Raw genomic sequence first — 13938 nt, forward strand, 5'->3', positions numbered from 1 at the left:
GAAGTTCAGTTTCTCTGTGCTAAGGGTGCGCTGATCAGCCTTTGCCTTGTGCAGCTGTGGTTCACTGCTTCCTTTTGCTCAGTTTCATCTCTGATTTTTGCAGCCTGTTATCAGTCAGTGTACCTATCTGAAACCCCTTTTCTTTGCCTCAATTCCGCCTCAGTTGTATAAAGAAATTGTATTTGTTCTTTGTGTGTTTGTTACATCATTTGCAGTTTCCCATTACAAAAAGTAAACTAGTCATACTGTCGCCCTTAGATCTAGACCTGTCGTAAGTGTCGTTTTGATCTTAGGAGTGAGTTTGTTTGCTGTTCACAGTTGATTGAGCTTTTACTTTTGTCGTTTGGTTTGAATTTATGCATTTCTAGTGTCGAAACAAGTAAATCATAAAGTGTCGTAATCGTCTTTTTGATTTTGAAAAAGGAACTTGTTTATGTTTTCACTTGAAATCGAATTCAAATTTGTACAACAGCTTTCTTTTTAGGCATCAATATTAAGAAAGCGAAAACCAATACATGCATTTGTGCATTTTCATATTGATAGTTTGCATGCTTTGATTTAGGGAAAAGTGCATTACAGTGTGCTCTATGCTCTTTGAGAAAAGTTTGTGTCTTCCTTTTCCCCTTGTATCTAGGATTTTCATTGTTGAAAAGATATAAAAGCTTGCTTATCATCTTTAGACTGCATTTAGGAATTGTATCATACATCTCGTGGTGATCCAAAAAGGCAAACTTCTAAGAAAGATCAACCTAAAATAAATTGAATGAACTTAACAACGCTTTGTAACTTAACGCACAACATAGAGGTCTAGGCTAGAGACGTGTTCCGGCGTCGTAAAACCTGGTGACTGTCGATCTCGCTGATGGTTGGGTGATTCCTCCTGAGAGACGATAGCGCCACTACAGATTGTGCTCCCACGTACCGTCGAGTATATATTGGGAGACCCCTATAGGCATAAAACCTTTATCCTTAGGAAGCCGTGTCGGCCGCCCTACTGATCGCAATGCACTGAACATAGCATTCGGGAAGATTGACCGCTCGTACCTTAAAAAGTATTCTGCGGTTTTGCGAAAAGTTTGGCACACCCTTTACCTAGAACTCCACAGCAGTTCCTTTTGGCCTTTTTCAGACTCTATAACTGAAAAAGTCCATCCGAGCATTTGTCACTTCGGGCTCGTTAAAACATCGAAGGAGACTAGAGTCATCTTTAGCTTTTTCTCGACTCTTTAAAATTGAAAAAGCAAGTTGTGTCTAAAGCGTCGTTAAAATTTATTTTAAACGGAACAATCACCCCTTTTTCCTGCGTTGATCTTTAGGTTGAGAAAATGGAGCCCACCAACCAAGGAATTCCCCTTGGTAGAAATCCTAGTCCCTTCTCCTCTTGGGGAGATGTTGGTGCGCCCCATATGGCCACATTGTTGCTTCGAGGACTGACAATTGGCTTGCCGGTCTGGCTCTTCTCAACCAATGTCGTTCAGAACACCACTATTCCTGAACAGTCGAATCAACAGTTAGACCAGTCCAGAGTTGCCCACCAGCCTTCTACTTCTTCTAATTCTTCCTCTCCTCCTTCCTCTTCGCTTGACGGAACTGGTAAAACAAAAAACCAAGTTCCTAAGGAGAAGAAGGAAAAGAAGAAGAAAGAGAAGAAGAAGAAGGAGCCAAAAGCGACTGGGGGCAAACAAGTGTCGTCTGATAAAAATCCACACACAGCACTGACTAGGCCTAAATCGCCATGTGTCATATGCAAGGGAGACCACTTCCACAGAGATTGTCCTTGCATCCCTCGGATACTAAGGGACTGGTCTCCCCGTTTTCACAATCCGGTGGCATCAACCTCTGATAGCCATGTTGAATGCATACCGTCAACTAGCGAAAGTGAAGTCCTTGGACAAAAAGGGAGAACTAGATCTCCCTGTAGACTGTGCGAAGGCGATCACGCCATCCACCATTGTCCCTTCTTAGACGAAGCGAAAAGAGTTTTGGATGATCGTCCGGTTTCACCGTTACGACTTCCTCCTGGATATAAAAAACTCTTGCCGAGTCCTTCGTTAGTTGAAAATCCAGTTGGCCCGCTCAAGTGGTCAGCTGAAGCGCCGGTCATTGAAGATGAACCAGCTGAATCCATACCCGACGAAAGTCAAAAGGTCGAGGCGACAGTTGACCCGGTCTTGCCTTCAGAGGATTTATCTTCGAATGATACAGTCACTGAAGAGGATAAAGATGACACCATCCAAATTCTCTTCATCAACACAGACTCCGACGAGCACGGGGGCACTCCCCCCATTCCTTTATCGCAGGAAGGAAGTTCGTCAGAGCGATACCCGGCCGTTTACTCGGTCCCACCACCAAGCAACCTAGTTGTCTCCTTCGACTGGAACCAACTAGGCAGACCCCGTTTGCCAGCAAGCATACCATTCAGAATTATCGTCCAAATATACAGAATGGTCATGGCTGGCACCATCATTGATGAGGGGGCATCTGTGAGTATCCTTTCCTCTATTGCTTGGAAAGCGCTTGGTTCGCCAGCGCTTTTGCCTGAAATGAGAAATCTGACAGGCTTTGATAAAGGAACCAGTTGACCTTTAGGGATCCTCCCCAATGTGCCCATAACATTGAGAGGGAAGACCATTCAAATGAACGTGATGGTCATTCAAGGACCCTTGGATTATAACCTACTCCTTGGACGAGACTATATATATTGCATGGGAGCCATCGTCTCCTCACTCTTTAGAGTAATGTGTTTTCCGCACGAAGGAAGAGTGGTCAAGCTCGTGGACCAGCTTTCATTTCCCGGATCACGCATCGCAAATAGTTATATACCTTCCCTAAATGGTCTCTTCAAACAAGAAATGTCTCAACCCACGGTCCGTCCTCCCGATGAGCGCGAGTAATTTTGAGGGATATGACTGGAACCCAGGGGGCATGCGTCCTGGTCTGCTCCGGCAGGAAAACTTTGGGTATAGGGTAGGTTTCCGCGTGAGAATATGACTAGTCCGTACCCCGTCCGTGATTGGAAGAGGGGTTGTTCTAGAATAAGATTCTTTTGCCAAAGTTATGTGTTTGACAGAACTGAGTCAATCACCTTTGTCTATCTCGGTAGACATTGCTGAAGAAGTGTTTTGTTTGAAAGATTAATAGAACAATCTTTGGGTGACCTGTAAGAGGTAGGCCTCTCTCGCTGAAACAAATGTTTTATCAGACTAAAGTAGGGGTAACCTTGAAACTCTGTTTTATACCTGGGGGCATGCAAACCTTTTGGAGTGCAAGCAAAGAGCGGTTATTTATCTGTTTTTTGGGTTAATCGTTTCCTAACTTGCATAAAGAAAGGATGCGGGGCATAGCTTTGGTAAGGCGCAAGCTCCATAAAAAATGGAATCTTACATGAGACATTCTTATCATATGACTGGATAATCGAGCAGTTTTAGCACATAGTTCATGCTCGTTAAAAAATAAACATAAGATTGAGCACTGTTTTTCCGCATTTAAGCTCGTTAAAAAATGAACTACCCTCCGGTAAATAACCACCGTGAATGTAACATTATCAGCCATTAAAGCCTTGGTCGTGTTTGCACCGTCACCTCCACTTTTCATTTGGCCGATCATTCACCTCCATTTGATTGTTTACCCATTTTGAGGAACAGCTGCGAAGAGTGATTTCACTAGCCATCCTTGTGACACTGCCGTGATTGGAAAATTCCAACCCGTACCTGGAATCAGCTGCTAACCTGTTTTATCACTCGTTCCTCAAAAGACGAGTCTTCTTTAAGCTCTTTTCATCTGACTCGTAAAATATGAAAAGATTGCTGAGTTTTGGCCTTCCAGCTCGTTAAAGCGACCGGAAGTGCTATCCCTCCTCTAGATTTTAATCTTTTTGGACCTGAGGGATTATTGCACAAAAAGATCGAGCGCTTGTTTTGTTCGGCTCGTTAAAACTATCAAAAACTCATCCCTTCTGTATTGTTTTATACTTTTTCGGACTTAAGGGATTAGATGACGAAAAAGGACTTTCGGAATTGACTTTACGTACCTTTTCAGACTCTCTAAAAATGAAAAGGACCGAGTTATCTTTGTCGTTAGACTCATTAAAAACATTAAATAGCGACAAACTTGTCTTTAGACGAGAACGAGTTTCATTATCGCTAGGCTCGTGAAAACATAGCGATGGGTTTGCCTGAAGGGAAAATTATAGAACAAGCAGATGTTATCCCCCTCAAGCTTGACAAAAATAAAGAGGTACTGGTCAGCAATGACTGGGGAAAAATTGGGAAGAAACTCAAAGAACTTTATTGGTAGCAAGTCGCTCTTGAACATGACACTTCCACTCCGTGCCTGAGTTGGGTTGGGTTGTTTCATTCACCGGTCACATCGCCATGGTCTCGCTGTACCATCCACCTTTGGGGTAAATGATACCAATCTATCACACAAGTGTCGCCGATATGTTCAAGAGAAGTCATCCAGAGAAGTCAACCGTGTCCCATCCACTACCATACATTATCCTTCATTCTTTCATGACCGCCACCCTGAATCATATATCATCAGATCGTTTTCACCTCCATCAAAATCATTTGCTCCGTTCCGTGTCACTGATGTGGGATACATTAAGGCCCTCCTTTGACGGATCGCTTCTTGTCGACATCAGCTCATTATCCAAGAAGTTGATCTAGGAACAACCCCTTCAGTACTTTGAAGCTTGCATGCCTCAATGGCAAGTTTCTCACTTCTGGTGACAGGTATACATCAATGACCTTCGACCAAAAGATTTTGCGTGGTGTTCGACGCCAAGTCCTTTATTCACACCACGTGAATTGTACTGCAGTACCTTGAGGGTCATTATCATTATCGGTGATTCCTCTCGCGCGTGTTAATGGTTTACCTCATTGACTGGTAATCAAGCGATGTCTTTCCATGTTCGACTTCAGAACATTTATCACATGGATCGACTTGTACTTAGAGTGAAGATCGAACGAGTTTGAAGACCCTGGATCTAGTTTCATCCATCCGGGCTGCGATATATATTCAGGAAAAATAAAGACATTGACATGTACAGTATTGCAGCACAGACAATCATCCTACCAAAGGATGATGATTTCAGCAGGATCATCAATCTATCATCAGACAATTATATGTACATAAAAATGAATTTATAAAGCTGAGCATGGGAATGCCTGCCTCAGCAAGATCATGAAAACAGTATGAAAAATAATGTATTGTATTGTATCTTATTACAGGTCTCCTCCCAGCATTGAATGAACTTCGGATCCTCCTAATAAAGCATTTCACCCGATAAATGGCCTCATACTTTAGGGGGCAACTGTTATAGATATTTTTGTGCCTTACAGCTATAAGCATGAAATGTCCATAATTCAAGGGATCCAAAGTCCCTAAAGATGTTGTTACAGCTCCTAAAGGAACAAGGTCAACCAATGACAGCTTCTCCCAGAAGTTCTCCACCAAAAACCACTCAGAAATAATCAATTCAGGATCAATTCAGAGGCTCCACTAGCTGCCTGCGTTGAAATGCAAAGTCTACACTGGCTAGGTGCACTGCAACATAGGTGGAAGCACTACCAGGGTGCGCTGAGCGGGAAATGACAAATGGCAAGCTCATTCAACGAGGTGGAAAGACCCTGGAAGCTTCCAGAATCTTCTCCAATGACACTTGCCTCAGTGAATTCGACTAGTGATGAGTAAGAGGTTCTCAACCTCCAAGTGGAAGCAAGAACTGACAGAGAGAAGCCACAAGTCAAAACATAAGCTGACTCATCCTCTCTGCTTACATCTATATATGGATCTCTCACCCAGAGGTTCAGGAGGCTGGAATTTTGTACTTTGTAGAGAATTGTTGTTGGTTTGAGATTGAGATTAGTACATTGGGTGATTTATGCTTTGTTGGAGGAGATGAAGGGATTCCTTTGCTAGGAGGTAGATGCTGGATCGGGCCTCACTTGGTTGTATCTCCTCTTGGACTTTATTATCATATCAATAAACTATTTGAGTTTCTCCTACATGTTGTATACCAATGATGTTTTGTTATGCTTACATGTTTAGCTTAATCTGATCTTGAGTTTTTTATGAATGTATATCTGTATCTTTGTGTAGTTTCTCTCTCTTGTGATCTTGCAAGAATTCAGTGAAGCTGGGCCGGTGAAGGAGCAAGAAGCTGGGAGTTACTGAAGAGAGGAGCAATTGGATCAACAAACTAGCGAGAGACACAGGTTAGTTATATCCTTTCTCCTCATTTACATTTCATAAAGAAGAATACTCAATTAGTTTACTTCGTTTGTTGCTAAGGCACTATCACCTCTTAGAGTGGGATAGGGGCATTCCGAATTGGATACTTTTCCCAACAACAAGCGCTATGTAGTCGGGGTCCCAGGACCTTTTAGGAGGTTCTTGTGTAGGGTGGCCTGTGCAGTGGTGTCATATAGAGATCATCACCAGTGATTGGATGGTCGTTTTGTAGACACATGTGACATTTTGGTTTTTTGTACTTAAGCGCGCTTGAGCCAGAGGAGTTCTGGGATGGGTGACCTCCTGGGAAGTCCTGGTTACCGGGTGCAAGCCCCAGAAGTGATGATTGATGCTATGTGATTCATTTCACTAGTTTCAATCCCACTTCTTCACCCCTGTGAGCATCACCCGATGCAATGAGTGCTAAGTGAACTATTCAAAAATCATGAGAAATTAGTCAGTTACGACTACCTCTCATGGAAATGGTCATACATGAATGACTTACTTAACGCAGTTGAATCCCAAAATGATATCTAATATAATGCACTGCGTAAACCCCCATACTTAAATTCAAAAAGAGTCAAGGGATCTCTAATTGAATGGTTCATGAGGCACAATACTTGCTAAGGTTTTTCAAATGGGGTAGCAAGCTAAGTGGGCTTGATTGTGGGGAAAACTCCACAGTTAAGCGCGCTTGAGCCAGAGGAGTTCTGGGATGGGTGACCTCCTGGGAAGTCCTAGTTACCGGGTGCAAGCCCCGGAAGTGATGATTGATGCTATGTGATTCATTTCACTAGTTTCAATCCCACTTCTTCACCCCTGTGAGCATCACCCGATGCAATGAGTGCTAAGTGAACTATTCAAAAATCATGAGAAATTAGTCAGTTACGACTACCTCTCATGGAAATGGTCATACATGAATGACTTACTTAACGCAGTTGAATCCCAAAATGATATCTAATATAATGCACTGCGTAAACCCCCATACTTATCATTTTTGCCGATCATAAGGTGTTTTTCAACCTATGATCGAAGACGATGTATTTTTTGACACACTCCTATCTATATATATCATTATTACCGGCTTATCTTGTAAATCATTTTATGGAATGGTTTTAAATTTACATGTATGATTATTGCAAATGTTTATTTAACATTCGAGAAGCAATTGCATCTGCTAATGTATTTAAAGACCTTGGAATATGTTGATATTCAATGTAATCAAACTCACGTTCCAAGAGACGCACTCTCAAAAATAACCTTAATAACACTGGATTTCTAATGGCATACACTCTATTAAGCTGTAATACAACGAGTTCAGAATCCAACCTCACTATCAAACTCCGAATCCCAAATGAAATAGATTCAGACAATAACTCAATCACTGCACTATACTCGGCAATGTTGTTTGTTGTTTGACCGAGGCTCACCCCATGCATAGAAACTAACTTGTCAGAGGGCGAATAGATGACCCAAGCTGCGGAAGAGATATTCCATGTACTACGACAAGCACCATCAGCAAATCCAATGTATGTTTGGAGAGGCATCGACATCTGCATCATCAAGAGTAAAACCAAGATAAGCCAGAATAACGACGAAAAACACACTCTCTAGGCTAAGCACACTGTCTAAACTAACAAACACACCAGCTAGAAAGAAGAACTAACCTAACCAAAAATCTCCATACCCATCCTTTTAAGCATAATACCTCTTCAAGTAAAGACCATTTCTGGGTTTACCTAAAGAGTCCCCGTCAAAGTCTACCAGCTCATAGGCCCCTTTTTCTAGCTTTCGCTTGACAATATAGGGCCCATGCCACATAGGAACGAATTTTCCAGCACCTAATTTATCATTAGCTTGATCATATAATAACACTAGGTGTCCTTCCGAAAAATTTCGAGGGGTCACATTTTGATCATACTGAGCTTTCATACGTTTTGCGTGAGTCTCGATCACCAATGCAGCATCACGTCGATTCTCATCTAATTGAGCTAAGTATAATAAACGCTTTTCCTCTTCGAAAGTAGTTGGAAGTAACTCGATGGCCATTTGCAGTGACGGGATTTCACATTCAATGGGTAGCACAGCTTCCAAACCATAAACTAGTTGGAAAGGAGTGAACCCTGTTGATGTTTTCACTTAGGTTCGGTACGCCCAAAGCGCTGAAAATAACATGTTGTGCCAATTCGACCGATGAATACCAATGATTCGTCGGATCATGATAACTAAAACTTTGTTGATGGACTCAACCAGACCATTCGCTTGTGGATAATAAGGAGTTGAACTATCGTGACGCAAACCAAGCTGGCCTATAAGTTCTGTCATCATGACGTTTCGAAAATGGTGCCCATGGTCAGTGATTATCGCTTGTGGGACACCCAACCTAGCAATTATATGATTGAACATGAAAATTGCAGCTGTCTTGCCGTCTGCCTCGAATGTAGGCATCGCCTCGGCCCACTTAGTAAAATAATCTACCACAAGGATGATATACGCATGCCCCCCGGCCGAGTGAGGGTTACATGTAATAAAATCGATATCCCATTTGGAAAAAGGACCAACGGCAATTATAGGGTGGAGAGGAGCAGGTGCAGCGTGCATCTTGCGATCAAACACTTGACAGTTGTGGCATTTTCAGACCGCAGTAATACAATCTTTAAACAAGGACGGCCAGAAGTAGCCAGCGCGCAATATCTTTTGGGTTCTGGCATACCCAGACATATGACCGCCACACGCTCTAGAGTGACAGTCATTTAGAACCCTTTCAGCCTCTTCGTGAGTGTTGGAGAGGTAAATCCCCTCTACGGATAGAGGCGATCCCTACTAGCCCAATAGGGGTCTAGCAACAATCACACAATGCTGCCACGCATGTTCCTAGTTACAATTAAACAAGAAGTAAAGAGCACCTACTTGGATTCCTGCGCTGTCGTTGGACGAATAGATGTCTCCTTCGCTCCTTCGCTTCGGCTGGTCACAGTCCTCCGCGATCCCCGCGAACGGACACCTGCACACACGAAGAGAAGGCAAACGCAAGCGTGAAATCTAGTAAAAGTAACTATATGCCAGTCAGAAAAGACATAATTCACATTTATCCATTGCATAAACAAACGAGAATGGAACAATAATAGCAGTCATCTATTATTAATCAGAATAGAGAAGAGTACAACCAAATGTTCTGACGTCGATAAACTTCTCAGGAGGGATCAGTCAGCATGTATCTCAAGCATTCACCTTTGAGGATGGTTCTCCCAAGACAAACAACTCTCTCTCTCTCACACAAATGTCACAAACAAACTTCCCAAAGCAATCAATCACTTCCACTCCTAACACACCAAACCTATAGCAGCAATCTGAGCACTACAAGCTCTGTACAATCCAAGCTAAGTCTAGCTAGTTCCCACTAGTTTCTAACTAGCTGCTCATGGTAATGGTGGAAGTTTATATAGGAGAAGGAGTCTCCTAAAAAGGTGGAAGGATGAGCTTATATTCAAGGGGAGTAGTTGCAAAGGGTCGAACAGACATGCCATAGAAGGGAGTCGATATTCACAAAGCTAACAACCAAGCCTGGAGAGATCTGGAAGGCTGGTTGTTTGAACAAATTCGCCCAAACTGGATCAGCGCGGATTATATAGAGACTGCCGCGCTGTCAGCACATAACAATAACTGAACAAGTCATGTCAGCGCGGAAGAACACGGGAAAGCCGCGCTGTGCGTCATCGCGGAAAAGTGATGTTCTTCCGCGATGGCAGCGCACGAAATACACTGTGAGGCGCTGGTCATCGCGGTTATTTTAGGAACAGACGCGCTGATGCACAAAACTTTGGAAAAATGGGTTTTAAGCCAGTTCAGGGATCAAACACTTAGTGATTGTGACTTCTGGACACAGCAGGGTGACTGACAGGAAGGCAGTGATAAATTACTGTGTAATAGATGCCCCCTAAAGCATGAAGACCGAGAGAGTGGGAGGGGTGAAATGCTTTACAACACACGCCGAACTGGAACACCACCAGGAAGTACCGAAAAATCTCTGACAATCATATACATGCAGTCTAGGCATGGGCGCAGCCATCCAAAAGACATGCGAGACTGGTCTATGGTATGGACGCAGCCACCCAGCTAAAGAGACCATAATAATGACAAGGTATGGTCGCAGCCATCCATGAAGACGCGGGTATGGGCGCAGCCATCCATCAATGAGTCATGTAATGATTATCCACAAAATCGCAACCTGGACCACAGTGAGCAAGGATCCAGGGTCTTGCGCTCCATCTCGACCCGAACAGAGTACAAGTCCACACATGTGAATACAGGGGTTGGAGTCGAACATGCATGAACATCGTCTGATTACCGGCCAATGATGAGAACCGTTAACAGACGCGAGAGGTACCACCAATAATGACAATGGCCCTCAAGGTACTATAGGTACAATCCGTGGCGTGTGAATCAATGAGCTGGTGTCGAACACCCACGGAATCATTCGATCGTAGGTCAATGATGTAAACCTTGCGTCGAACACGAGGAACCTGCCATTGAGGCATGCAGGCTCCAAGGCACCTGGAAAGAGTCTCTAAGTCACTTTCTCGGATAATGAGTTGAAGTCGACGAGAAGTGGCCTTGATCGAAGGTGGGCCATGATGATTCCCACATCATCGACATGAGACAGAGGTATAATAATTTGTGATGAGATAGCGAACGAGGTTGCATTGTGGCAGAGGACAACTTCTCTTGAACATATAACGGCACTGTAACGGATTTGGCAGTACTTGACATCAAATGAGCAGCGGATAGGATGATGACGGCAATGAACAGATGAGAGGTCAAATAGGATATCCCAAACCCATGGAGGCTAGTGAAAACGAGATGAGATGACCCCACCCAGACACGAAACAGCGGAGTGCCATGTTCAAGAGTGACGTACTGTCGAGACGACTGTAATCAAAGTTCCATTTTCCCCACCTTTGCAGGCAGGTACCCCGATTATTTTTGGATGACAAGCTTGACAGGGATAACATATGCTTGGTGTGTGTCATGTTGACAATATCCGATGTCATTGAGTGTTTAACGAGCCTGACAAAGGAAAAACTCGGCTTCTTTTCTTGTTTCGAGAGTCTGAAAAGAATGCGGAAAAGGAGACTCCAGGGGGGTCCTTTTTCGTACAGTTGTGTCTCTCGAGCCCGAAAAAGTATAAAACTGTGCTCGAAAGAACCGCCCGGTCATTACAACCGAGGAGTACTTTTCATAAATAGTGTCTCCGACCGGAAAAAGTAAAAAAGTGGTCGAAGACACGTCATTTTAGAGCCAATATCGAGTGCGAAACGACAAACACCCGACGATCTTTTTGGTTTAACGGTCGGAAAAAGAGCTTAAAAACGACCGCCTTTCGTTCCCTTTAACGAGCTAAAAGGGAGCTCGGCCATCTTCTCTTGTTTAACGTCGGAAAAGAGCTTAGAGACGACACTTTGGGAATCACATGAATCGTGGACTGTCATGACCAAGCTGCGATACCTGTACCTGCACAAGGGCACTACCCGCATAAATCCATTCGATATACGTAAAAAACATATTGAAACATGCTTGAAAACAGAACCAAGGTTAGTTTTATGGCTAAAAATGGTAAAAACCCAAAAAATATGGTAATTTAGGAGTTTTTACTATAAATAGGGGGGGTAATAAGTCATTTTTACCATTTTACTATTTGGAGTGCGAAGAACGTGGAGAAGCCAAAAAGTTGACGGAGCGATTTCCAGCCCATCCGGAGACCATTTTCAGATCTGCTTCTTCCAGGTAGGTTCTCATTCTTTTGCCCTGCATTCTGGTTCATTTTAGGAGTTTTTTAACGGTTGAATGGGCCCAATCGGGCATTTTTTATTTGCATGGGTGCGCCCTCAGTCAGCGCGGAAATTGCCCACGGGGTCGCGCTGACCGAAAAATAGCCAATGTAACCAACTTCGGGTCAGCGCGGAAAAGGTGTGTTCTTCCGCGCTGACCTCGCATTTTTTACACAGAGCCGCCATTGTCATCGCGGCTGTCCCTAAAACAGCCGCGATGGCGCGGAAAAGTTTTGTTTTTTAATAAATGAACGTAAATTTCTCCATGAAAACAATTCTGATTGGTTTTTATTGTTCATGCAGGACATCATGGCCTTTCAATGGCAAGAGAGAGTTCACGATGTAGAGGATGTGGCTGCTTGGGGAGACGTAAATTGCTGCAACGCCATGCGGGCGTGCGGATTCATGAAATTCTTCCTTACGCCGCGTCTGAGGGCCCAACATGATCTGCTGGAGCTGCTGATCAGGGCATGGAACCCGGTGGACCAAAAATTCACCATCCGTGGTCACGACATTGAGTTTGACCACATGGATATCTTTTTCTTGACTGGGTTGTCGTGCCGAGGTGCGAGGCCCATCTTGGAGGGGCAGCGACCTAGCGGCGGTACTCTGGATGACCTGATGGCTGAGGTTTGCCCGGGGGCGGTGAAAACGCGGAGTGGGAAGTGCTCGATCCCCACAGTGAGAGACATAGTGCTGCGCACCATCCTGTTCATGGTGACCCGGGCAGCGGGCAACATGGCGAACCACGAGGCATCCAAGACCCATCTCCTACTAGCCCTCGAGTGCCTCGAGCCTACCGTGTTTGACTGGTGCACTGCGGTGTGCAACAACATGAAGAGGCAATTGAGCAACTGCCATCGCGGAGAGACGAAGCAGTTCGGGTATGGATCGATCCTGGTCCCGCTCATTCTGGAGCGAGTACCAGCCATGCGACTGCAGTCTATGGCTGTGGATGCCCCCAGAGATCCTCGAGAGACGAGGGCCTCACGATGGGCTCGGATTATGCCACGTGGGGGTGGCGGCCGACCACATAGCTGGGGGGCATTTTTCAGAGACTGGTTGGACCAGCAGGAGATCTTCATACAGGATTGGCCATATGCGGGGATGGATTTCCGCAATGATCCTGACTTGGTGCTGCCTCCGGGTGAACAGTGGGATGATGCAGGTATGACACTTTTTGTCTTTTGAGTTTTGTATTGTTTTTAAATTTTTTATGTACATGTCCTAATAAATGTCTTGTCATGCAGATGTGGGGCCTACTAGACCGATTGGCCTGGCTGCCACGGCACGGAGAGAGGGCCCGGGAGCCGGAGCTTTGGCCTTAGCCCCTCCAGGGGCCAACACACCAGAGATTGTGGCTCGCAACCTTGAGGGGTTGCTGGAGGGGGTGCCGGACTTCCAGGGGGTCGAGGAGGTTCCTGTGGAGCATCAGATCCACACAGTGGGTGTGGAACCCAGAGTGCACCGCCTTCTGAGGCGGGTGGCACGAGTGGCTGTGTACTACAGAGAGCACCATCCAGTCGATTAGTCACCTAGGTTTTATTTCCACTGTTTATTTTGAGACATTATGACTCAGATGTATTGAGATTTTGGGACATGTACTTCTATTTTTGAGCGCCTCAGTGCGCCACACGATATATATATATACATACCGATTTTTGGATGAGTCGTTGTTACATGTGATGATGTGTTATCTTGTGTTATGCGTTTGTTCAGTACAATTTGTGATCTTATGTATGAATTTGCACGACACTCGACTCATGGATTTTATATGTTTAATGCAAGCTTAAAAACACACACGTGCAAACTATGCTTGAAATGATTTATGTATGCTTATTCTTAGATGGATCTTTTACATATGATGATGTGTTTC

General features: G+C 44.3%; 1 protein-coding gene across 1 annotated transcript; it reads left to right on the forward strand.

Moving 5' to 3' along the window:
- Positions 1-13152: 13152 nt before the first annotated feature.
- On the forward strand, positions 13153-13593 carry LOC149145950 (uncharacterized). Its single transcript, XM_089452611.1, has 2 exons — positions 13153-13230; positions 13313-13593. The coding sequence occupies exons 1-2, from the start codon at positions 13170-13172 to the stop codon at positions 13591-13593; spliced, it is 342 nt and encodes a 113-aa protein (XP_089308737.1). The 5' UTR covers positions 13153-13169.
- Positions 13594-13938: the final 345 nt, after the last annotated feature.

Source organism: Pinus tabuliformis, chromosome X, assembly GCF_031772625.1.
Source record: "Pinus tabuliformis cultivar Carrire ecotype Pingquan chromosome X, CPIR1, whole genome shotgun sequence".
NCBI classification, from domain to species: Eukaryota; Viridiplantae; Streptophyta; class Pinopsida; order Pinales; family Pinaceae; genus Pinus; species Pinus tabuliformis.

Coding starts and splice junctions, on each gene's coding strand:
- LOC149145950 (XM_089452611.1), top strand. CDS start 13,170: ATGGATTTCCGCAATGATCCTGACTTGGTGCTGCCTCCGGGTGAACAG. Junction 13,231..13,312: donor TGAACAGTGGGATGATGCAG/GTATGACACTTT, acceptor CTTGTCATGCAG/ATGTGGGGCCTACTAGACCG.